This window comes from Lipotes vexillifer, unplaced genomic scaffold (genome assembly GCF_000442215.2).
Source record: "Lipotes vexillifer unplaced genomic scaffold, Lipotes_vexillifer_v1.1 scaffold184, whole genome shotgun sequence".
In the NCBI taxonomy this organism is placed as follows: domain Eukaryota; kingdom Metazoa; phylum Chordata; class Mammalia; order Artiodactyla; family Lipotidae; genus Lipotes; species Lipotes vexillifer.
In genome coordinates, this window is record NW_006783561.1 from 550,988 (window position 1) to 577,500 (window position 26,513).

General features: G+C 44.3%; 1 protein-coding gene across 2 annotated transcripts in view; it reads left to right on the plus strand.

Moving 5' to 3' along the window:
* Positions 1–24,665, plus strand: part of DNTT (DNA nucleotidylexotransferase) — a 36,929-nt gene extending 12,264 nt beyond the window's left edge. The window contains exons 2-11 of one of the 2 annotated variants that reach the window (XM_007456186.1): positions 82–256; positions 961–1,089; positions 2,591–2,761; positions 3,794–3,865; positions 5,099–5,222; positions 10,288–10,420; positions 11,494–11,602; positions 15,199–15,444; positions 22,240–22,323; positions 24,227–24,665. In XM_007456186.1, the coding sequence (XP_007456248.1) occupies positions 82–256; positions 961–1,089; positions 2,591–2,761; positions 3,794–3,865; positions 5,099–5,222; positions 10,288–10,420; positions 11,494–11,602; positions 15,199–15,444; positions 22,240–22,323; positions 24,227–24,313 (1,330 nt within the window). In that variant the 3' untranslated portion in view covers positions 24,314–24,665. The remainder of the gene's footprint in view (positions 1–81; positions 257–960; positions 1,090–2,590; positions 2,762–3,793; positions 3,866–5,098; positions 5,223–10,287; positions 10,421–11,493; positions 11,603–15,198; positions 15,445–22,239; positions 22,324–24,226) is intronic. The other variant, XM_007456187.1, reaches the window with a different exon arrangement.
* Positions 24,666–26,513: the final 1,848 nt, after the last annotated feature.

Consider the following 26,513-nt stretch of genomic DNA (forward strand, 5'->3'; position numbering starts at 1 on the left):
TCTGAAACGCCTCAGGGGAAAGAGGAGAGCTTCTCATTTCAAAAGTCCCTTCAGCTGGTAACTTTGTCTTGCATTCTGCAGTGATTCTGTCACCCACATTGTGGCAGAAAACAACTCTGGTTCAGAGGTTCTTGACTGGCTTCAGGTACAGAACGTAAGAGCCAGCTCACAGCTAGAACTCCTCGACGTCTCCTGGCTGATAGAAAGTATGGGAGCAGGAAAACCGGTGGAGATTACAGAAAAACACCAGCTTGTTGTAAGTGTCACGAATGTGATTTTCATTGCCTTTTGCTTGATGATTAAGAACATGGGCTGTAGAACCAACAGACCTGAGTTAAACCCCAGGTTCTCTGCTTACTCCCTGTGTGACCTTGGGCAAGCCACTTAGCTTTTCTGAGCTTCAGTTTCTTCCTCTACATTATGAGAACAATAGTGCCTACCTATCTTGTAAGATGGTTATGAGGATTAGAATAACACATGTAAAGTGCTTAAGACAGAGCCTGATTTATATATGCACTTAATAAATGGTAGCTATTTTTACAAACAAGTCTATACACAAATATTTCAAAATACTGAAGTCTTGATGTCTAGCAGTCAGAAAAGTAGAAGGTTCTTATTTTTTTTTCTTACTGTGATCATTCATAAAGAAAAAAATAAAGTTAAGCTCTTAATTCCACACCCATCACCAATGGACCATAACTACATAAGTTCACAGAAAAGAAAAATGATATTTAATTGGTAGGTTTGTTTCATGTTGTTTTTTCAGATTGCAAAAATAATGCATGTTAATTATAGCAAATTCAAATATTAGAGATGCATATAATATAAAATTTGAGCCTCCTATAATTTTATTCTCTTTCCAGAGACAATTGCCATCAAACTGCCTTTTTCTTCATACACATCTATTATTATTACCACTATTAATTGTTATTTAAAATGGATGCTTATGCATTTGTTTAGGTGAGAACAGACTATTCAGCTACTCCCAACCCAAGCTTCCAGAAGACTCCACCACTTGCTGTAAAAAAGATTTCTCAGTACGCGTGTCAGAGAAGAACCACTTTAAACAACTGGAACCACGTATTCACGGTAATGGAGATTTACAACAACACCTAGAGCAAACGCAGGGCTTTCTTTTTCTTTCCATGAATCTCCAAATTAAGTTATGAATATTCCTGAAAATCTAGGAATGTTTTTCACACCCTTACCCACTCCCCTAACCTGATCTCTGATTCCTCTTTCTGTCAAAAATGGGTCTCGGGCTTCCCTGGTGGCGCAGTGGTTGAGAGTCCGCCTGCCAATGCAGGGGACACAGGTTCGTGCCCTGGTCCATGAAGATCCCACATGCGGCGGAGCGGCTCGGCCCGTGAGCCATGGCCACTGAGCCTGCGGGTCTGGAGCCTGTGCTCCGCAACGGGAGAGGCCACAACAGTGAGAGGCCCGCGCACCGCAAAAAAAAGAATGGGTATCCTTTTGTCATAGAAATAGACAAATATATTCAGAGCACATTCTTTAGAGACAGTAGGTTACTATATTTATCGAGAGTTGTCATTAATGGACACAACAGTTATCAAAGGCAAATATTCTGAATAAACAAATATGTACTGTAATTAGTCCATTACATAGTAAGAGCAAATTACATAGAAATAGCAATTGTGCATAAACAGCTTTGCTGGGAAGCCAGAGGACTGAGAGTCAGCAGACCTGGATTCAGCCTCTCTGATATTAACTAGCTGGGGCAAGTCAATTCCTCTCTCTGAGCGTCAGTTTCCTCATCTGCTCAAAAAGGAATTAGCTAGATCATCTCTAAATTCAGCCCTGAAGTTCAAAAATTATGTTTCAAATGACCCGAACAAGCCTATAACTGCTTGTCCTCCAGCCTAGAGTCAGTAGTCAGATAGATGAGTCAGTAGTCAGATAGATAAAACATGCATTAGTATATCAAATACAAAACTTCTCCTTTCTAGTCTTCTAGCCCCACGTGTGCAAGGAGCACCAGGAAATTGCAGCTACTGGGCACACTGAGCATCATGCCGCACAGCTGCAGCTGCTTCCTCTGCCAGAAATGCAAACGTGCCCTACCTTAAATAACCCCCTACCTTAAATAACCCTGCTTCTGGGTTTGTGCCACTTATGATTATACCCATTCATTCAACAAGCCTATGCTAAGTGCTGACTACATTTCACGTATGAGATAAGAGATGGGGCTTCCCAGTGATCAAGACAGAATCCTGGCCACAGGCTGGTGGGAAAGTCAGCAAAGAGGGAAGGATCATGCCAAGTAACAACTAGGAAGATGCAATGAGCACAGTATCATTTTATAGTTATATCACTCCTGAATATCTAAGGGCAGAGAACTCACAAGTTTCCTTACAAAGCACTCTGTGGCCTGTCTTTTCAACTCAATTCCGCTCATCCACCAAGGGAGGGGTGCAAAAGTACAGGACACCCAATCCTGATCTTTGAGGAAATATTCACGAGGTGTTCTAATACTTAACAGAGAGCAAGAGGTGTTTGCAAGTGACTGCTGGCTCGGGGGCTAGGGGCTAGGAAACAGACTGTGTTTTGCTCATCTGGTTTTATTCTTCAGGACGCCTTTGAGGTATTGGCTGAAAATTATGAGTTTAAAGAAAATGAAGTCTCTTGTCTGGAATTTACGAGAGCAGCTTCTGTACTTAAATCTCTGCCATTCACAATCATCAGTATGAGGGACACAGAAGGAATTCCCTGCCTGGGAGACAAAGTGAAGTGTGTCATAGAGGTAAGGGTGAAAGGTGATTCATTCCAACTCCTGATAGGTAGGGAGGGAAGGAGGGGGAGAGAGAGATGCAGTTAATGGATTTTCCTGTTAACTATATAGATGTGGTATTCCTGACTTATTTTCCTTTTTCTCTAATATAGATTATATAGATACATATATACTATATAACATATATATTACATAGATAGATAGATAGATACACATATATATGTGTGTGTAATTCATACTCCAATATTTTCTCTCCTGGAGCTATGTGGGGTCAGCTAGTAGGAAAATAACTCTCCCGTATCATTAATCACAGTGAAAGACTCTAGTGACCTAAAAGCTCAATGGGAGAGTATGCTATGACTTCAAACACAGGCTGTGTGAAGAACCTCACTTCCACTCAGGGGACATTGCCCTCCAGAATGGTGGTGGGTGTGATGGGCAGTGGAGTTGATTCTGCATCTCTACCTGTATATTCTAAGAAGAGAGCCAGGGATGGGTAGTTATTTATTTAATGATGTTTAAGGATTCCCTGGCAAGGCAAATTGGTCATCCAAGAGTAAGTTTCAATAGTCAAGTAAATTGTTCAAGGGAAATAATTCCAGCTCTGTTTAGAGGATGTTGGGTGGCTCTGAGCTAGACATCATAAGGGCTTGAACCCGGATTAGCTTTTCAGTGGGTCCAAAATTAACCGGCTCATATGAAAAGTCCTCTTGTTTCAGCTAGTTTATATTAATTGAAAAGAAAACTATCTCAAATATTTAGACACACCTTTGTCAGTGAATCTTTTGGTTTGGTGTTCTGTAGATGTGGACCCTAATCATTCTGTACCTTCCTCCTTGAGGATTGTAAAGGGGTCCTTGGAAATATAATAACCTGAGATTTTTCAAGCAGGAAATGTCTTGTTTTCTCCAGATCAGCTAAGGAAATATCCTGTATACAACAGGTGTATTTCATGAAAAGTTAAGCTACTAGATCTGGGGATTTGAAAATCTTAGACTGCAGTTAACATCACTAATGTAATATATTTTTCAACTGTTCGTGCAGGAAATTATTGAAGATGGAGAAAGTTCTGAAGTTAAAGCTGTGTTAAACGATGAACGATATCAGTCCTTCAAAGTACGTGATTTTTATATGTATTTATCAAAAATGGTTTTTCAGTTAATCCTATTACTTATTCTGAGTGGTTGTATTAGTCAGCTTGGGATGCCATAACAAAATGTAGCAGACTGAGTGACTTAAACAACAAATATTTATTTTCTCACAGTTAGAGCCTGGAAATCTGAGATTGGGGCGCCAGCATGGTTGGGCTCTGGTTAGGACTCTCTTCCTGGTTTGCAGATGGCCTCCTGCTCAATGTGTCCTCGCATGACACAGAGAAAGAGCAAACTCTCTGGTGTCTCTTCTTACAAAGGCACTAATCCCATCGTGAGGACCCACCTCATGACCTCATCTAAACCTAATTACCTCCCAAAAGCCCCATCTCCAGATACCATCACACTGGAGGTTAAGATTTCAACATATGAATTTGGGAGGAGGGGGCACAATTCAGTCCATAGCAGTGGTCTAGGAAACAGGTGCTTAAATAAATATGGGTGCTCGAGCTTATTGCCATGCTATGGTGAGATACAAATGACCTTACCTCCCAGGAGTTTGTCACTCCTGGGGTACACTAAGACTGTGAGACAAAACAAACCTACTCTTAAAGAACAAAGCTGTTCTTTAAGAAACCTGCTCCTCACTGAATCCTTGTCTACTTTGAAGCAGGGTTTGTTACCTCCCAATGTTCCCCATCTTGGAGTTGCAGAGGCCAGAGACTTCCACCTACCAATCCCTTGGGTTCAGAAGTGATGCTCAGCTAAACTGGGGTCGAGGGCAGAAGGCCAGGCTCAGAGGGCAGACAGACTGGGTTGAGTCTGGGCTCTGACACTTACCAGTTGTGTGGTGGTGGAGAATTTATGCAACCTACATGTGCATCCCTCTTTAAATTGTGAGGGTGAATATGCATGAGTGTGTGCAAGACACTCTTGGCAAAGGGCTGGGTACAGATCCCTGTGGTCACGCATTGACAGTGCAGGCAATCCTTATTGGATATCTGGAAGCCCTCGGCAGTGCCAGAAGCTGGCTCCTCACTTCTGCTTCATTTAGTAATAACATACGTCAGGAAGGGACCCTCCTGAAATAGAAATGCCTCTGAAAAATTACCATTGCCCACCTGCTTGTCATATTCAGGAGGAACTAGGTCAGAGATTTGTTTACAACTTTTCTTAATCGCTTGACCTTGAAAAGTATCATTTCATTGACATAATGATTGTTTTAGAAACTAAAGGCATGCCTTTCCCTTTGTTTCAGCTCTTTACTTCTGTATTTGGAGTGGGATTGAAGACATCTGAGAAATGGTTCAGGATGGGGTTCAGATCTCTGAGTAAAATAAGGTCGGACAAAACCTTGAAATTCACAAGAATGCAGAAAGCAGGTGAATTGTCTCTCCTAAAAAAATCTCATGTTGCTGCCGTGGGCTGGTCAGGTTGTGGGAGGGATCTGTCTGGTCAACTCCAGTCTTGGTGAGCTGGTCTCTTGTTTGGCCTCTTTTCATGCTATGACTAAAAGCCCAAGCTTTTGGAATCAGACAGACCTGGATCCAAATCCTGGCTCTGGCACTCTCCAGTCGTCTCATCTTGAGAAAGTTAGTTAAAATCTTTGAGCCTTCGTTACCTCATCTATAAAAGGGAGGTAACATCAGTACGTAAGTGGGGAACAGATCAGATCTTGCAGGCAAAGCGCTTAGCCTGGCACAGAGCAAATATACCCTGCATGAGGGCTGTTGTCATTCCTTTATCCCGCTGTCAAACCTGGTTGCACCATTGATCTAGTTCTTACTGAACTGACCCTTCCAGATATTTGGGTCCTGGCTGGGTAAGAGGAATCCAAGACAGAAAGTTGACCTGGAGGGTTGGGGAGTAAAGAATATTTGAACGAACTAGAGCTGTTGCTTGGTACAAATACGGATCTGCTTTAGAAACTGTAAGACACCAGGACATAGAAGGAAAATGGTGGAAATCTAGACAAGGGTTTATCTACCCAACCAGGACTCCTTAACCCAGAAGAGTGTAGAGACAGGCATCTGAAAGCCTGGCAGGGCCTCACGGAGGTTGAAGGTGGCTTGATCACTTCTATTTATGGAGGGTCCTGGTATATTTTTTTCAATCAAGGAATGTCAAAAAACAGGGTCAAAAATTGTATGATTTAAATGTTTAGTTTTAATATGCAACAGAAATACAATATAACTGGGATTTGAAAGGAAGTCACAGCCACAGTTCTGAGCACTATGGCTTCTGAGTTACAAAGAATGAGGACGTCATCAACATTTTTAATCATATGAAAGTAAGGGGAACTTCTACAAGAGGAGACCAGAAAGAAAAGAAAAGAGAAAACAGCTATCTTCTGTTTAAGTGATGAAAAGAAACAAGCAAGAGGAGAGGAAGAAATCAGTTCTTGGTGGTTCACATCAACGCTACCATAGAATTCCCCAACTTCATTAAGTTGCTAGCCTCCGAAAAATTGCTAATAAGCTTTATAAGATGCCACATAGGAACTAAAAGAGCCTAAGGAAAAAAAAGACCCATATTCATATTCTGGGCTTCTGAAAGTGCACACTTAATAAGCGTGATGTACACCAGCTCTAGAGTTGCCATAGAAATATATACATAAGTAGAAAAATATACATAAGTATTAAACATGGCTCAGAATGATAGTAAGGGCTGTCAACACATAGAGAGAAAATGGGAGGCAATGCCGTATTTCCCTTAGATGAAAACCTTTATCAATTGACACCGAATGCTCTTGGGATCCAAGTAGCTCCCAATTCCCCAGCTTTGTAAACTGGATTTTTCTCTTCCTACTTGGGCTCTTCCAGACAGATGAATGAAGCAGCTATTATTCTCTCAATCCCAGTGATGGCCATCGACTATCTAATGCTTTTGTTTTATGTAGAACTCGAGGAATGCCTTCCTATCATACTTATAGCTGAAAAACCCAGGCTTTATGTGTCCCTTGTAGCAGCGCTACAATGAATGGACTTGTCAATGGGAATAGTTTAGCGTTTTGCCAAGGGTAAGCTAACTGAACATGTTGAAAGTACGATCCAGGGGTGAAACCCTGATTCAGTTTTACTTATAATCATACTTGGTTTTAATTTCCTGAGGCTTGAGGATTCACATGCCACATTGGTTTCTGAAATGTAACAGCACACATGTAACACTGTACAGGGTAATAAGTTCACCTCCCTACCATACCCAAAAGGAAAGCCAATTAAGTTGCTTTCATGGGTGTCAACAAATAATTAAACTATCTCCATGTTCATTCCTGATACCTGCATATGTCCTTAAAGAAATTGTTGTTAATCATGAACTTTTGGTTTAGGTACATCCTGAATAAGCATAGGAGTTTTATGGTTACCAAATGAGTTGTACTGTGAATATCAGCCATGATGAAATTTTTGTATCAAAAAAGAGCCAAATGGAGCATTGTTGTTCATTTTTTTCACATTTATACATTATTTGTTTAATTTTATTAAATTGATTTTTAAAAATTTGGTAAGAACACAACATGAGATCCACCCTCTTAGCAATTTTTCTTCCATTGGTATAATTTATTTACCCATTTCCTGTTGACGGACATTAGAATTATTTCCAGTTTTTGGCTATGAACATTCTTGTACCTGTGGCTATATGTCCTCATTTCTCTTGTGCATACACCTAGGAGTGAAATTGCTGGGTCAGAGGCTGAATAGCTATTGATTTAGCTCTAGCAGACACCCCACCAGCACTGTGTCAGATACATAAAATGCAAATATCTTCTCCCAGTTGGTAGCGTGTTTCTTCATTGCTTGATAATGTCCTTTGACGAATATACATTCTTATATTCAATGGAATCCAAATTATCAATCTTTTCATTATAGTTAGTGCCCCCGCGCCCCTGCTCTGTTTCAGAGATATTTGCTTTACCCTCAAGACCATAAAGACATTTTCCTGTTTTCCTTCAGAAGCCTGATTCTTTTTAACATCACATTTACTAATGAATTTTTGAATGTGCAATAGAGTACTGTTAATGAAGTATTGTGTGGCAGGCACAATGATGCACAGCAGATTTCTGCTGAAACTTTGTACCCGTTGCACAGCAACCCCCTGAAAGCATTGCTTTTTAAATCAAATGCTCCACACACAAAAATGGCCATATTGCAATAAAAATATGGCTTTATTTTATTATTTTTTAGCATCTTTATTGGAGTATAATTGCTTTACAATGGTGTGTTAGTTTCTGGTTTATAACAAAGTGAATCAGCTATACATATACATATATCCTCATATCCCCTCCGTCTTGCGTCTCCCTCCCACCCTCCCTATCCCACCCCTCTAGGTGGTCACAAAGCACCTAGCTGATCTCCCTGTGCTTGTGACTTTATTTTAAAAAAAGAGAGAGAGAGTTTTAAGATTGATATAAGAAACAATAGTGTTCCACAAGCTGTGTGGTTTGGTATTGGGCACAGTTTATAGATGTATTAGTGTGAACATTATCTTCTCTTGGTCCTGCCAATACGATTCTGCAACTGTCCTTATTTAGAGATAACATGGGAAGTTTGAATTTGAGAATTTTGTGACCGTGACATTCTAGCCAAATGGCCTTCCTGCCTCCTCCCTCCCATGATCCTGGAGGTGAGAAGGACCAACATGGTGGCTCCACATCTTTCCAGAGAGCAGTGATGGGTGAAAGTGCTAGGAGGTAGGCTTAAGCTCATGAAAATAAAGAACTTTTGACGCTCCCCCCCATTTTGTTTTTGGTGAGAACAAGTAGGATCTACTTTCTTAGCAAATTTCAAGTATACCACAGAGTATTGTTAACTGTAGTCACCATGCTGTACGTTAGATTTCCAGAACTTATTCATCCCGCATATCTGAAACTTTGTGCCCTTTGACAAACATCTCTCCACTGCCCCAACCCTCCAGCCCCTAGTAACTGCTATTCTACTCTCTGCTTCTAAGAGACGTTTTATAGAGTCCACATGTAAGTGACATCATGCAATACCTGTCTTTCTGTGTCTGATTTATTTCACCTAGCATAATGCCCCCAGTTCATCCACATTGTTGTGAATGACAAGACACCCTCCTTTTTTTAAGGCTGAATAATATTCCATTGTATGCTAATTAGCTCGATTGTGGTAACCATTTCACAATGTGTACATATATCAAAACCTCCTGTTGTGCACCTTAAATTTATACAATTTTTGTCAATTATACCTCAATAAAGCTGGGAAAAAAAGAGAAAGAACTGCCCTCAAAAGACCTTACAACTAGGAAATGGGCAGCTTCTGGAGGTATCAAAGCCTCCCATTATTAGAAAGATTCAGGCAGAGTTGGAATGCTTTCCTCTTGTGGATCCTAGGGAAGAGAGCAGTGCCTTGTATGGAAGGATAACTAGATGGCCCTCAGGCTCTATGGATCTCTCCTGCACCCTGCTCCCCTCCCCTCCTCCGCTTCATCCCAATTCTTGGAGATAAAGCTCCCATCTCCTTTACTCCTCTGCGCCATGCCTCCCTCTGTGGGTCTGTGGGGTTAACCGAGTCCTTAGAACAACTCTTCGTCATGACCACTCTGTCTGAGCTTTCGTTTATTCGTGATGGTCAGACAAAGAAGCAATAAGCCAGACCACCAGAGACATTTTCCGACTCTCCTCAGAGGCAAATCTACCCTCTTCCTGTTCTTTTTTTTTTTTTAATAAATTTACTTATTTATTTATTTTTGGCTGCGTTGGGTCTTCGTTGCTACGCACAGACTTTTCTCTAGTTGTGGCGAGTGGGGGCTACTCTTCGTTGCAGTGCGCGGGCTCCTCATCGCAGTGGCTTCTTTTGTTGCGGAGCACGGGCTCTAGGTGCGCGGGCTTCAGTAGTTGTGGCACGTGGGCTCAGTAGTTGTGGCTCGCGGGTTCTAGAGCACAGGCTCAGTAGTTGTGGCGCTCGGGCTTAGTTGCTCTGCAACATGTGGGATCTTCCCGGATCAAGGCTCAAACCCATGTCCTCTGCATTGGCAGGCAGATTCTCAACTACTGCGCCACCAGGGAAGCCCCCCGCCTTCCTATTCTTGACTTCAATTCTTTAATTCATCTATAACCGTGCAACCCCAAATCTTCCCACCCCAAATCTTTATGCATTATCTTTTTAAAATAATAATAACAGCTTATTGATCAGGAGGGCTGGTTCTTCAATAGGAAGTCAGATTTGAACAGCTTGGTTCTAGGATATGGAATATTGCCTCTTCCTTAGTCAGGAAATTGTAAGTCTCTCAGTCAGAAAGCAAAGAGCCATTGTTAACATGAAAAATTCACAACCAAGAGAACGCAGATCACTCGGTCTCTGTGGAACAGTTTGGCGTTGATGTCTGTGGCCACGTTAGCTCTATGTGGAGACGAATCCCCTCTCACTGAGGGCTGGTCATTTCACACGAGACATGTCCCTTTCTCCATTGACCTGTCCAATGGCCTCTCAGGATTCCTCTATTATGAAGACCTTGTCAGCTGTGTGACCAGGGCCGAAGCAGAGGCAGTCGGTGTGCTGGTTAAAGAGGCTGTCTGGGCATTTATGCCTGATGCCTTCGTCACCATGACGGGAGGATTCCGGAGGTAAATAATGGTGACGGCTGCTTTTACCTCCCCTGCTCTAACACCTTCAGTGGCTCCCCACGCTCAGGAGTTTTGGCACAAAAGGCCTTCGGGGGTCTGGCGCCAGCTTCTCTCTGCAGCCTCATCTCCTGTACCTCATGTTTCACTCCAGCAACCCCAAGTGGCTTGTCATTCTCAGCACACATGGAGCTCTTTCTCGCCTCTGTGACTTTGCTCCGTCCCACCTTTCTGCTTGGGCTTGTTTTCCTCAACTCATCAGCTGGCTCACTTCTCCTCATCCTTTAAGCTTCAATTCAGATGCCACCTCCCCCAGAAAGCCTTCCTTGACTCCCTCCTCCCCATGCTGGGCGAGGCACCCCTCCTCAGTTCTCCCTGGACAGCTGTCAAGTAATTGTTTGTATTGTTTGTATGCGTGTTTCCCCACTAAGGTTTGGGAGCTTAGTGCTCAGTGAGAGCCAGTGCGTGATGCCTGGCACACAGTAGGCACTCGAGAAATATTGGTTGTGTCGATGAGTGAATAAATAAACTCTTCACAGAGATGTGTGCAATTTTTGGATATTGAAGCCCCGTTTCAGAAAGAGACTCCTTCCCTCCCACACCCTTCTCCATCTCTCCCCGTGGTCCTCTTACATGGTGGCTGTTGGCTGTGGAGGTGATGGAGAAAGTGGGAAGCCAAGATCAAATCCAAGAAAATGCCCTTAGTCTATGTCGTAATTGCAAGAACGCTATCTCACGTTACGTGAATATAATTCTTGGTTTGCTTGTTGTCCAGCTTGTCTCTGGTGTGTGGGAGTGTGTGCACGTGTGGGCGTGGAGAAGAAATAATCTTTGCCATTTTTACCCACATGTACATAACCATATACGTACCGTATATGATTTTTTAATTTTTCTGTGTCATAAATTTATTTTGCAAAGAGGAGAGTTGTGTAACCAAGGATCTTTTGTTTAAAAAATACATCATGAGCATTTTGTGCTGCAAACCTTAGGCATGGGGCATAGAAACACAGGTGACTTTTTTAAATTAAGAGCTAAAAATCTAATTTATTTCAATTTTATACAATTTTTAAAATCAGGCGTAAGAAGACTGGGCATGATGTAGATTTTTTAATTACCAGCCCAGGATCAACAGAGGATGAAGAGCAACAACTTTTGCCAAAAGTGATAAACTTCTGGGAAAGAAAGGTAAGAAGAAAGATCATAAGTAGATGTTTGGGCACTCAAGAATTATATTAATACCGTTGAATTTGGCACACTGTTGACCTTGTAAATGTGTAATGATCATCTAACTGATTCTCAGTTGTTTGCAACAGCTTACACAGTGCCAGTGACATGGAGTGAGACTTACCTGCTTTGGGTCCTAGAGTCCGGGTTGTGAGCTTGTGTATACACACTCGTCCTATTACCAAAGGGGCCGAGGGCGGCTTGTCTCTGTGTTGGACGTGCGGAGGCATCAAAGCCCTAAACAAAACGAACAGCGTGTGCTGAGAAGACCTGGGAGGTGTGAACTAGGGTAGAGCAAGCTTAGGGGTGGGGCTAAGACTAGGATAAAATCAGCCCAAGAGGTGTTGGGGCTGCCTTGAACTCTGTGCTGGTCAATAACCACCTTGACTTTGTGCTGAGATGGGAAGAAGTGAGCTAATGAGGGCAAGCTGGGCCCAGCAGAGGTCATGGCTCAGGAGCCCCCACCCACTGAGATCAGATTTGCCCCGGGCCGCATATTGCCCAGTAGAGGGAACTAAGGATGACCCTGCGGCCAGAGCCACCTGCAGGGCCCTGACTCCTGCCCAACCCCAGTGAGAGCGCTGAGGAGACCAGAGGGCCCTTCCCTAGGAACCCATAGGCCTGGATGGCTTGAGGAGGCTGGGGCTGGTGTTTTTCCAGCACAGCTTCATTTTTCCTGAGTGATTAACCATCTTCTGGTTATGGACAAATCTCCCTGACACACAGGAGAAAGAAGACCTCAGATACAGTTAGTCTAAGAAACACACGACCCTGGTGCCAGGAATACCAGAATTGAAGACCCAACTTTGGAACCAGATCCAAATTCACCCACGAGGCCCCTCTCTCTCTCAGGGGCGGGGATCCAGACGGCCAGGAGCTCTGAGCGTGAACATCATAGGCTGAGCCAGGGGAAGGCCGGATGAGAAAGAGTCAGCCGAGCCTAGGCTGGCCCTACGTCTCCGCTCGAGCAGGAAAGCTGAAAGATTCTCATGGACAGACAGCACCCCGAGGGGCTCTGCCAGCCACGGCCTGGGTGGAGAGAGGGCTGCCTGGACCCCTATCAGGGGCTCTGACAAGGGTGGACCTATTTGACCTTGGTATACAGTCACCACCCTCCCCACGCTCTGAGACTGTCCCAATGTGACATGGGACGGGGTTGGGAGATGGGGGCAAGAAGCCTCATTTTCGTTGGTCTGTCTTCGGCTGCCAGGCAGCCATACTGCTGGTCCCCAAGCAAAGAGATGGGCAGACACTGGTGGAGGCAGAAGTTAAGCACGCGGGTTTTAGATTTGGGATTTTAAAAGCACAACCCTGCCATGTACTGGCTGTAGGAGCTGGGACTCTCTCCTAGCTTCTCTTTCCTCATCTGTGAAACAGGGATAGCAAGCCTCTCTCATTTGTTAATGGGAGAGAGAATTAGATAAGGCATTTGGTGCAGGGCTTGATAAATGCCTATTAAACAGTGGCTGTAGTCATGATCTCTCCTGCACGACTGTATATTGAACTCTGCCGGAGAGCCAGGCACTGTGCCGGGTGAGGGGACCCAGGGGAGAACGCGAGCAGCTGTTCCCATTCCCTTGCTGACAATCAGGCACCAACTCTGTCCACACCCCTTCAGCCCCTCGCCTGCCCCCAACACCTCAGTTGTGAATCATGGTTAACTTCCACTGCTCCCTCACTCCCCACCCCTGCCTTTCTTACCAAAATCTGCACTTTCCAGATTAAAATGATTATATCTCACGCAGGCACACTCGGGCACATGCTTACACGACACACGCATATATACACATACGATGTCTTAAAACACCTGCAGAACGAATGAACAGCCAATGGGTATGGTTTTCAGTTGCCTATCAGATGAATCTACATGTGGTCCTGGTAGAAGACCTCTCCGTGGGAGAAAGGGAGGAAAAGAGCTTGGAAATACTGATCTTGGGGGGAGGGTGCCATCCAGAAGACTCCACTGGCCACCAGCAATTCACCCCAAAGAGGGGAGGGCTGGCTGGGTGTAGTTTGGGTCCATGCCTGGTGGGTGGCCCATCTGTCTATGACCAGCCAAAGTGTCACCACCACGTGGCAATAGGGCAAACACAGTTTACAACTTTTAGGAAGCCAGCTTTGTGAATTTTTTTAAAGGGGGGGAGGGAAGTTACAAATTGGGCTTCAAAGTAAGACTGTTTTGATATTTTAATAGCTCACTTTTCAGATTTACATAATTCAAATTGACATGAAATGTTGCTATATTGACTAATCTTAGTAAGTTTCATTAAAAAACAGAATTGTGTCTTCCCGGAGTTGGTTGTTAGATTTGTCTAGGGCAACATCTGCCTCCTGCACCAGAGGCTCTTCCTGACATCAGCGCTCCCCCACATTCCCTCCACTCCCCACCCCTGCTTCAGATGGTGCCGGTTCTTCCTCATACCTTTTCTGGGAGAGGCACTGAAGGACCAAGTGTTCCCTCTTCTGAGATCAGCAAAAGGAAAAGCATCCCCTCCTCAAAGTGTTGAATTGAAACAATGTCTCTTGGGGGTGGGGGTGGATTGCGCGTGAAATGCCAAGCGCTTCTAATAACAATAGCAAATGGAGCTAGTGATGCTCCAACTGTGGTCCCTAGATCAGAAGCATCAGCACCACCTGGGAACTTATTAGAAATGCAAATTCATATCCCCCACCCGCCCCCGCTCCCCCCACCCCCACACCCGTGCTGCAAGAATCACTCCGGGGACAGGACCTCCCAAACCGTGCTTTAACAAACCTTCCAAATGCGTCTGATGATAATATTTGAGAATGTCTGACCTAAAGGATCCGAGAACAAATCATACACCCTAATAGCTATGACTAGATTATTTTCAGGTTATTTGCTCTTTTAGTGGCTACTCAGATTCAGCAGTAAGTTGTATAGTTCTGCCTTTCCGTACCCCACATCTGCCCTGTGCCGTGAGGAAGTCCCACGGAGCAGATAAATTGGAGGACGGCAGCTTGCTGGGCGTAACTTTCTGACTAGGCGACGTTCGGTGACGTGCCACCAATTTTGTCCGAGTCTCCAAGGCAGGCAGAGCAACAATCTCAAAGTGCTCCATAGAAAGAGTGAGTCATCAGGCCCCAACGCGGCTGAGCCTCAGCCACAACCTTTGGAGCCAAGTAGACCTAATCATCAGTATAATATGGAGGGATGCTAAGTCCGAACAACCGCATAGAAACGGCACGGCTTTTTGTTCAAAGTTGGTTTGTACTTAAGGGAGTGCGGCAAGTTTGTGAACACTGGTCTGCCTTCAGACCTTGCGGGAGTAGATTCTCTGGCAGCTTTGCCATGAAGTGGCCTTGGCTTGGCCCCTCTAATCGCTAAATTCCTCTGCTGCAGAGGGAGTGTAACACACCCACTCCATGGCTCCCTCTGCTAGTGTCACCAGGTGGGCTCACAATGCAAGGACAAAACGCACCCATGTTTTGCTTAAATCTGCAAAGCTTTCTTTAAGAGCGTTCATTAAGAGCCCAATATAAAATCTCTGACCCTCTGCATCAGGGACTCTTCCTGATGTCTTTCTGTTTATTTTCAGGGATTACTTTTATACTGTGACCTTGTGGAGTCGACATTTGAAAAGTTCAAGGTGCCAAGCAGGCAAGTGGATGCTTTAGATCATTTTCAAAAATGCTTTCTGATTTTAAAATTGCACCATCAGAGAGTGGACGGTGACAAGTCCATCCAACAGGAAGGAAAGACCTGGAAGGCCATCCGTGTGGACCTGGTCATGTGCCCCTACGAGCAATATGCCTTTGCCTTGCTGGGCTGGACTGGCTCCCGGGTAAGCACTACCTGTATCCGTGGGATGGTCTTAGCTTTCCAGAAGAGGTAGACTGGGTCTACCTCGGCCCAAGGGAGAGACAATGGCAGTGGGGGTGGGGATGGGGGGAGACGGGCAAGGAAGGGGGAGGGGGTGGACAGGAGAGAGGGAAGTGGCCAGAAATGTCTAAATCAGGGCATTCTACCTGCACATATTCACGTGAGACAGATGCATTTAGAACAGTTATTCTCAAAATGAGATCCCCTCTGAACTGGGAGATTGGGATTGACATGTATACACTGATGTGTATAAAATGGATGACTAATAAGAGAATAAATAAATAAATAAACATTTTAAAAAAATATGACACACACAAAAAAGAAAGAAGCCAAGACACAAAAGGCCACATATTGTATAAATCCATATGAAATCTCCAGAATTGGTAAATCCAGAGACAGAAAGTAGATTAGTGGTTGCCAGGGGCTGGATGGAGAAGAAAAGGAAGTGACTGCTAACAAGCATGGATTTCTTTTGGGGTGATAAAAATGTTCTGTAATTACAGATTGGTGCTAGTTGGACAACTTCATAAATATACTAAAAGCCACTGAATTGTACACTACAAAACAGTAAATTTTACTGTATGTGAACTATACCTCCATTTAAAAAAAGAATAAATGAATTAGCACAAAATATGTAGTCAGTGAAACTTACTGATATATTAAATGAAGCATATCTTAAATATTTCATCTGTCATGAAATCTTACCCTTCTAACAAGTCTAAGAAACTCGTTTTTATGATGTAAACATTTTTGTTAAAAATAATGTCACAACTGTCAATAATTTTTACCGTGTTTCAATGTACCCATCAAAACTTTAGATTAAAAAAGACTTCAAGAAGAAAAGTTACAAATTAAAACAAAACCAGGTAAGGATTTATACCAGTTACATGATTCCCTTAGAGTGGCTCATGAATCATTGGTATATTCTGAGCATCATAAATGATTCTGATTACAGACTTATTTACACAAGGTAAAGTTTATAAATCTTTGACTAGGAGTCAAATTTCTAACAAGAAGTCAATGACTGCTAACTTTTTATTTTGTACCACAACGGATGTCCAAAACCAAGTATTTCTGCTCTTGTTATGTCTCAATTCTATTAATTCCCTTCTGGGGAAAAAAAAAAAAAAAAAAAAACAATTCTACAGGAACTCAGAACAACTGCATGTAATAGCTTAAAATCGTATTAATTCAAATTAATATTACTGGAGGAATGTATGACATTACTACCATAAAATAATAATGTGTGAATTATTAATATATGAAAATAAAAGAATCCTCTTATTCCTACTACACAGAGTAATTCATTTTAATTCTAGAGAAGTATATTTAACTGCCAAGCCAAGAGCCTGCCTGCTTCATTCATTAAGTCAACAACTATTGGCTGAGCAGTTATTATGTTCACAATATAAGGAATACAAAGATACTGGTCCCCACGCTCAAGGGATTTATAACGTAACACAAGATGGAAGTGGGCAGGTAACCGAATGTGGGGATGGATTGTAAATGTTGAGGATCTTACAGTTTAACCTATAGGTAACAAGGAAACTATTAAATGATCTGGACCATCTACTGAGTTAGCCTAGGAGATTAACACAATAGTCTAGATAAGGATGAGAAAGATCTAAATTAAAGTAATGGCCGGGAAGGACAGATGAAGAAAGACTCTCAAGTCTTATTTAGGTGGTAAAAATCAGTAGGACTTGGGTGACTGCATATAGAGGAAGCAATACCACCTAGAAGTTAAGGCTTGCATAGGCTCTGAAAACACACACACAAAAAGAAAAAAAAAAAAAAAGAGATCCCCTGACCAGCAGCATCAGTCTTACCTGGGAACAGGTTAGACATGTAAATTCTCCACCCCACCTCAGACCTTCTGAATCAGAAACTCTGGGGGAAGAGCCCAGCAATTTGTGTTTGAAAGAACCCTGCAGGTGACACAGCTAACGTATGAGAACCAAGGAAGCAGAGAAAGCAGTCTGGTGGCTAAGGGCACAATTTGGCTCATCCCAGACCTGGCCACAAGCCCCTGCTCTGACTCTTACCAGCTAGGTGATCTCCGTCAAGTTCCCCATGTCCTCTAAGACTTTGTTTTCCCAACAGGAAAGTCAGGGCAAAAATGCCTCTACCTCCCTGGGTTGCAGAGATCCAGTGAGATGAAGCTGGCAAAGCCGCCAGCACCACGCCAGGCACGGGGCCAGTGCTGGCCCAGTGGCAGCTCCCAGCTCCCATCATGTGATATTCATAGACATGGTGCCCGAGATTTGTCCCATTAGCTTGTGCTCCACCCTCCCAGCTAACACCCCACACTGTTTTCCCACGTAGTTGGCTGTTGCTTTGAGTGACATGAGTCGTTAAAGGATTTTATATGATAAATGATGCAGAAATTAATTGTCCTCAACCTTGAGTTAAATGTCAGTTGTGTTTGCTTTCGGCCGGAATCATTTCAGCACAGGATCTCAGCACTAGAGCTTCTTACCCTAATCAAAAACATTGGCTGGCATCTTTCATTCATAAAAATTAGGAAAGCTGATGAAACAATACATCGTAAATGCACTTTGTTTGATAGACATACATCTCTGGGAACAGAGTCCGTTGGGAAAGGGGAGAATTCCAAAAAGAAGTCCAACGTTATACAAGGTCATGCCAGTCAGGATTCGCTGGCAGAAATGGTTGTTCCTTGTCCACTTTGTTTTGAACATGGGCATCTCTTCAGCACATTCTATTCTCTTTTCTCAGAGTTCTCAGAAATTACTGTTATTGGCTCTGCGGGGCACTAACAGAGCACTAAGCTCTCCCACTTTTTAGCTGGGTGACTTTAAACAAATTATAACCTGTTCAAGTCCTAGTTGCCCCATCTATATTGTGGATAATAGTGGCGCCCACCTCCCAAGTTTGCCATCCGGTTAAATGAGATGTGTGTGTTTAAATGTGGTAAGGGCTCAGCAAACGGTAGCTACTTGTGTTATCATCTTTACGCCCCCGCTTATGTGACCACTGAACGCAATGTGTTTTGTCCCCAGGTGGATACATGTTGGTGTGTGACCAGGTTTAGGTCTGGTCTAAAATTTTGTAGGTGAGAAATTTAATTTCACCTTTTAACCCAAAGATTTCAGCACCTGGGAAATGTTCTTAAGCCACTTCACCTACTAATCTCACCCCAGTTTGGGGTCATTAACTTACCAGGTTGTCTCATCTACTAAGCTGACAAAGCTTCCTTTGGATCTTGTGCCCTAAAGATTTCCTAAGTAGGATGCATCCACCGGGACACATTAAGCTGAGGTTTTTCTAGAACCATCCAAGTACAGTGCAATTTCTGGACTAGGTATGGACTTCATTAGTTAAAAAAAACAAACAAAAAAAGCTTTTGTTTTCCTCTGAATCATATTTCTTCAAACTAGATCTGCCGTTTGTCAGCATGACTTTATTGGCTGAGATTCCTTCAAGAGTATTGTCCGCGTTTGTGTCAGATGCTAGAGGAGGTACACTCTCTCCTCCGGAAACACATGGACAATGGTGGCTAGATGCCTAGGCTACCCCAGCCTCTTTACTAGCCCAAATGGCTCCCTTTCACCAACTTTTAAAAGCATCTCTTCCTTAAAATACCTTACTGCCATTTCCCAGAAAATTGTCATAAGAAACATGCATGTTTACAAAGACTACACAGTGAATGGTGCCCTCTAGAGTTTTGCAGTGCACAACTTGCACAACTGTATGCAGCATGCACGGGCCAACCTCTGAAGTGTGTTGTGACCAGTGATACAGCCAGACTGTAGTATCACTGCCCCTGCTCAATGTTCAGCTTTCTTTATCTGAAACAAAAGACACCATCCTTGCCCTGCCTATCTAACAGGGTTGTTGAGAGAAACTAAAGAGCTCGTAAAGCAGAAGGCAGAACTGTCCAGGGTAAACAACCCGAGCTTCAGGATTCAGGAGTCTGAGTCCTAGCTCTATCATTGGCTGTGTGGCCTTGGGTAAATTACTTAGGTTCTCTGGGCCTCCTTTCTCCATCTGAAAAATGGGACTAATAACAGTACCAACCTCACGGGATTGTAATGAGGATTAAATTAGACAGCGCCTTCATCTTAACACAATTTTGAGGCTAATTGTATACTAAATACTGTTCTTTTAGAAGTATTGTTAGACTCTTTTAGAAGCTGTTAAATACTAGTGATAATAGAATAGATCAGAAATTAATATAAAGCAAGAAATCAGCCCAGCACCCAGCACAGGGTAAGCTCTCCATAAACATTAACTAGGATATCATTGCCCAGATTCTGACCACAGCTGTTCTGACTGGTCTCTTGCCCCCTACAGCCGAGTGATCCTGTCATAACATAAGTCAGATCGGGTCACTCTCCTGCTCAAAACCTGGCAGGGGCTCCGCATTCAATGCAGAGTAAAGGCCTTCCAGTGGTCACGAGGCCCTGCGTGGTCTCCCCACCCCGTCATCTCTCTGAACTCCTCCCCACTGCTCTCTCCCTAACCAGCCAGGCTCACCCCTCCCTAAGGCCTCTGTTCTAGCTGTTCCCTCTGCACTGTGTGCTCTTCCCAGAGTCCACTTGGCTAGCTCCTTCACCTCGGGCAAGTCCTTGCTCAGATCCTACCTCCTTTATGAGGCCTGCGTTGTACGCAGCATGACCTTTTAACATATCATGTAATTTACTTATGCTGTTACTGTGTCTTATTTGTGTCCCCTGTTGAATCCAAGCCTCACCAAGGCAGACATCATTGTTTTGTTCTCTGTTATATTCCAAGCATCCAGAACACACCTGTCACATAGTAGGTGCTCAATAAATATTGGTTGAGTCAATATTATTACCCTCCAACTGGAAGACATCATTATAATTCCTAACAGAATATGGAAAAATGCCCCTGGGGATTTAGCAGAGAAGTCCAGGCATAGATCTCTCACCACACAGAACTGGGGAGCCAGGGGGGGCTTCTCACTGCACCTGTTACCCCATCCTCTCCAGCCTCCCCCCACGCCCAGTGTGAGGAGCTGTTGCTCTAAGTGCTGGGGGGGCTGGAGGCAAGTGGCCCAGGGCTGTAGGAGGCCGTGTGCTAAGCAACATCCCTGTACTTTCACAGGCCAGCAGCTACTGCACCCAGAATCTGCTTCACCCCGATTCTTCCACAGCCATAGTTTCTCTTCCACTCCCTTATAAAGAACTTCTGGCTGGAAAGTCTGTCTTCACACACCCAGGTGAGGAAGGGCAGTTCCCAGCCTCCGCCAGCTTTCCCATACTCGCCACTAGAGGGCGCAATGATTCCATCCTTGCTCCCTAATCCCACGTGGAAAGGACATTTCTAGATCTGTGCTTCTTAGGAAAATTAACCTCAACGACAACTTCATTCATTGTCCTCCTTTTCCAGGGTTTCCCTGTCCTCTATCTAAGGCTTCAGGTTTTGCCCCCTGGAGGCTCCGAGCCCACCCTGATCATAGGAGATGCTACTCTGGGGCAGGTGGCAGACCATCAGTTTTACAGAATCTCGTATGAGAGGATGTTACAGCCAGAGGGGACCTTACTCATGCACTTCCTCCACCCTCTGAACCGAGATTCAGAGAGCCTGGGTGACTTTCAGAGAGATGCACAGCCAGACAGGAACAAAATCCAGGCTGGAATCTGGGTCTCCTAACTCCTCATCCTCTTTTATATGAGTGATATTCCAAATAAAAAACAACACTAAGTATTATTTATCAAGCATTTACTCTGGACCAGGTATTATTTTGGACACAATCCTCACAATCCTCATTTATTCATTCAACAAATATTTGCTGTACATCTATGTGCCAGGCGTCATTTGAGGAGAAAATATGGTTATGAACAGAACAAATCAGGTTCCTTTTTTCACAGAGCTTACAGTCTAGTGTGTGCATGTGAGCATGGAGCTTTGTCATCGTAGACTATTGCCCAGGGGGAGAAAATTGCTTGGAGAATGTGTAGTGGAGATAGACATTTCATTACAGTAAGTCCTCTACATACTAACCTTCAAACTGTGAACTTTCAAAGAGGCAAGCGTGCATCTGGTTCCAGCAAGGAACCAGAACCTGTGCCATCAACGTCAGGCATGAGTAAAATCGCAGCTTGCCCTCTGTCTCCTATTGCTGACGATCCTTCAGCTCTACCATCTCCCACCTCCTCTCCCTCCTCCAGTCAGTAACTCTTCTTGCCTGTTCACTCAATGCCAGCCCCTGTATGCCAGCTGTTGTGCTGTGCTACTGTACTTTTCAAGGTACTGTGCTGTAAGATTTTAAATGTTTTATTTTTCGTGTTTGTTTTTTTGTATTATTTGTGTGAAAAGTATTATAAACCTATTACAGTACAGTAGTATATAGCTGACGGTGTTAGTTGCGTACCTAGGCTAACTTTGCTGGACTTACCGAACAAATTGGACTTACGAATGTGCTCTCAGAACGGAACTCGTTTGTATATAGGGGACTTCCTGTATTGGGATTTAAATATCTCTAAACACATAATACTGAAGACATTCTAGACTTGATAGTAATTTATTTATTTATTTATTTATTTATTTTTAAAAATTTATTTATGTATTTGGTTGCATTGGCTCTTAGTTGCAGCAGGCGGGCTCCCTAGTTGCAGCACGTGGTCTCCTTAGATGTGGCATGCATGTGGGATCTAGTTCCCTGACCAGGGATCGAAGTCGGGCCCCCTGCATTGGGAGTGCAGAGTCTTAACCACTGCTCCACCAGGGAAGTCCTGATAGTAATTTATTTTAATTATTTCTTATCCAGCAGTTTGAGAGAGACCTCCGGCGCTACGCTACACACGACCGGAAGATGATGCTGGATAACCACGCTCTATATGACAAGACCAAGGTGGAGCTATCTCCCTGAGATGGGCTTCTTTGATCCTCATCACCAGGGCTGGCTCCCTGAGTGCTTTTCCAGAACTAATTTTAGTGTCCAGGTTCAGTTTCCTTTGCCCCGAGTGCCCTGTCCCCACAGATCACAGTTGAGGGCAGCTGGAAAGATCCTGATGGGAGCATAGCCCCCACCTGGCCCAGAATGCACCTCAGAGGCTTTGGACTCAAAGATGATGGGCTAGTTGGGCCCCTAGAACCAGACCAACAGTGAATATTAATTGAGTTTGGTATATCCTTGGGAACTGCAATGAGTAACTCCAAAGAAAACCAAGGATCCCCCCAAATCACAAATATCACTCAAGTACCCCTCAGATGCAGTGAGAATTAGCATTTTGAGTGATCATATAGGTCATTAATGAGAGTCCACTGCAAGAAGGAGAGCAACAGAGCTGCCCTGAGATGTAGATGAGCAGTCAGCTAGACTCACACACCAGCTGAGACTCACTTGGTATGCTAGCCTTGCAGTAGTCCAAATGCTGCCTCAGCAAAATTATAGATTACTGTATGAATTAGGAAGAGTTAAATATCCAACTAAGTCCACAAGTGCCAAGATCTACTCTTCCTACGGTGATCAAAGGCACTAAACTTAGCTCTGAGGAGGAAGAAGACACAAAATAACTAGAAGTAATGGCTTTTACCCTTTAGGAGCTTATAGTCTAAATGAGGTGTATTTAGTTAGAGCTGTCTCACAAGTGTCAGAAACCCAATACAAAATGGAAATGGCAAAAAAAAAAAGAAGAAAAGAATTTGGCTTATATACAGTAGCAGCTGGGATAATATGGACTTCAGGTGTGGCTGTATCAAGGTGATCATGCAAATTTCCCTCAGTGTTGGTTTCACTCTCAGGCAGGGTATTCCTATGAATTCCATCCTTCTAGCTTAGCTACCCCTTCAGAAAAGAGCTTCTTTCCTAATAGTTCCAGCAAGAGCCCTAGCTGATGTTCACTGGCCAGGCCTGGGCCATGTGCCAATCCCTGAGCCCTTTTCCATGGCTCTTATTTGTCAGGCTTGGGTCATGTGCCCCTCCTGTGAGGTGGGATTAGCCCCACCTGACTCTCAGAGACAGAGTAGGGAGGGGTGGTTTCCCAAAGAAAAATCAAGGTGCTGCTGTCATAAGAGAGGGCTGTGGATGCTGGCAGGAAAGCCTCAGTTGTCTAGCATGTGAGTGGAGACAGCTTCACATAACGCGATGTAGGAAGACTTACAAATTGACACGTAACAAATAGTTCAACATAAGCGAGTGCCTCCTACAGGCCCAACGCTGTGCTGTAACAAGAAGGGCTGGAGAAGTGGTGCTTGCTCTAACAGAGATCATGGGGTGGGAGCCTGGTGGGAGCGGGGCAGGGGTGGAAGGCCAGGAGGAGGCCCCAGCATACACAAGTATCCTATAATCACCGTTGCTCCTTACCAATGGCAGCAGTATGTAATTCTGACTGCACAGGAGAATTTCCCAGACCCCTTAAACAGATGGATGACAAGACCTCTCCTGAGCTTCTGATTTCATTGGACTGGGGTATAGCTCAGTTTTCAACATTTTTTTATAAAAACTCCTTCAGGTAGTTCTAATGAGCAACTGTGGTTAAGAACTACAGATCCGTAGGAAGAATACCAAATGCCTCTAGTTGAATATGTAAGGCTGTCATAATTTTACCTTAATTTATTAAGTTTTGGGGGTTGGGAAAATACAAAAAGTACAGAAGTCAGGTAAGATGAATTTTTATCCTCAGAAGCAGGGTAATGTGTTTTGGCAGTAATTTATTTTGACAAAACAGTTTTACAAGTAATATTTTCACTGTGCAGCACTGAGATGCTTAACAAAAATATCTGAATGCACATATGTCTTGTTATGCTTTCAGAGGATATTTCTCAAAGCAGAAAGTGAAGAAGAAATCTTTGCACATCTGGGATTGGATTACATCGAACCATGGGAAAGAAATGCTTAGGAAAATGTTGTCAACTTCTTTTCTGTTTTGTTTTGTTTTTTTCAGGTTAGATAAATTACGCTTCATATTATAATGAAAGATGCCTTAGGAAAGTTTGGGATTCTTTAAGTCTTACTGAAATGCAGATTGCTTCTAGAAATAAATAGTTTGGGAAACATGATCATGCCCCACCTGGTAATGGGTTATGCTCTAATAGGCCATTTGTGGGACTGTTACTTAGAATTCACAATGCATTTTCCACAAAAACAGTGTTGTAACTGGTGGCTTGTTCTCAGGAAAGCTCATCAAAGCCCACTTTGCCCACAATGTAGCTGAAATACTGTATATTTCCAATAAAAATAGGAGAAAACAAGATGGTGGAGTCTTTTGTTTTTCACTCAAATATTTTAAACTATTCTTAAACCAAAATGTAAGAAAATGAAAGAGTTTCAGGTTTACCTTGAGGGGCAAAACAGGTTTAATCAGAAGATCAAAGATTCTAGAGGGGGTTGTGGGTCCCTCCTGGAGCTTTTGGAGGAGGGGGACTGAGTCCTGACTCTCAGCTCAGGTCAAAGCCTGCCCCTCCCCTGTCACCTGGAGCTGTGTCCCTTGGTGTCCTGGCACAAGGCCACATATGGGATGTATTCTCACTGCTTTCACTCAGAAGGAAGCACAATTTCCTAAACCACCATCTCTGAGTCTCTCTCAGGGAGACGATCTCTCTTGCCCTCTTCATCTCAGGGCATCCAAGGGAACGGAGGCAGCCTTTGGGATTCCCAGGCTGCAGACCCATTTGGACGTCATGGCTTCTCTAGGAAGGCATCGACTCCATGCCTTGAAGAGACCCGAAAGGACATCTGTTCCAGCTGCTTCTGTGTCCTCAGCCTGCTGGAGAGCTGGGAAGCCTCACAATGATCCTTGCCCTTTCCTTCCAGCCCCCTCAAAGGAGAGGAGATGGCGAGATCCAGGACCCCATAGAGAAGCTTGATGCCCCGCCCTGGGCACAGGGGAGGAACCTCCTTCCCTTCCTGGTGCTGGAACCTGGGGGTGGGGTGTATATCAGCTAGTATTGCCCCAAATTCAAACTATCCCAAAACTGTGTGTCTTAAAGCAGCACAGATCTGCACACAGCCTGGGGGTTTGGCTGAGCTAGGCGGGGCTCTGCTCCTCGGGTCCACCCTCCTACTCCAGGCACCTGCGGGCTAACCTGGCCCTCTCCTTCTCATGATGACAGCGGAGACAAGAGAGCAAGCAAACCCCAGTGTCCATGTGCTTTTCAAGACTCTTTCCATGTCTGTTAATATCCAGTGGCCGAAGCCGGTCACATGACTAAGCCTCCAGAGATGGGGCGTTATGCTTTGTCACAATGGGATGTATTGCAAAGGGCATGAATGCAGGGAGGGTGAGGAATTGGGCCCATGAATACGACCTACTTCAGAGAGTTACATGTTTAGTTTCTTTTACATTCTTTTCTCTTCCTATAAAGCATCTCTTTTAATCCTGATAAATCTGGAGGTGCCATTAGAAGCTGGGGAGGGGATTCTTCTGCTCAGCTGGTGACCATGAGCCCATACACGGGGGAGCAGGGCCAGAGGAGAGCACTGAGGAAGCCGTGGGAGGGAAGGAAATGGGAGCAGTAGTGCCAGGAGGATGGAGGCAAGGTCCCCTGCCAAAGCTGGCTTCTGAGGGATGGCGGGGACATGGGGAATGCCTGCTCTCCTGGTCAGCTGTACCACTGCCCATCAGGGCTTCACAGCTCAGCGTGCTGGTCCATGACAGTGAGGTTGATTGTCATCACCTACCTTCCTCTTCCGGATTATTCAGCAGAATGCTCTGTGGCTGGGCTCAGGCAGCATCTGGGAGAGGGACTCATAGCAACACATGGCAGGCAAGCGCGGCCGCGCCCTAAGGATTGAGGATGAGCACGTCCATCTCATGGGTGCTGGGCCCCAAACCCAATGGCCAAGCAGCACCTGGGACCAGGTGAGCAAATCGGTGGAGAAGGATGTTTGAATCAAAGCTCCTCCAGACACCACATTAGGCATAAAGAGCGTGAAGAACAAAGATCTCAAGGAGCCCAAGGGTTGACAGCAGAGCACAGCCGGGCATCCCCTGAACCACTCCGCTCCTTGGAAGGGACAGCCAGAGCTGACTCCCAGGGGTCCCATGCCCACCTTGCTTCTCTCTTCCTGATGACATTGATTTCATTGCTGACTGATAT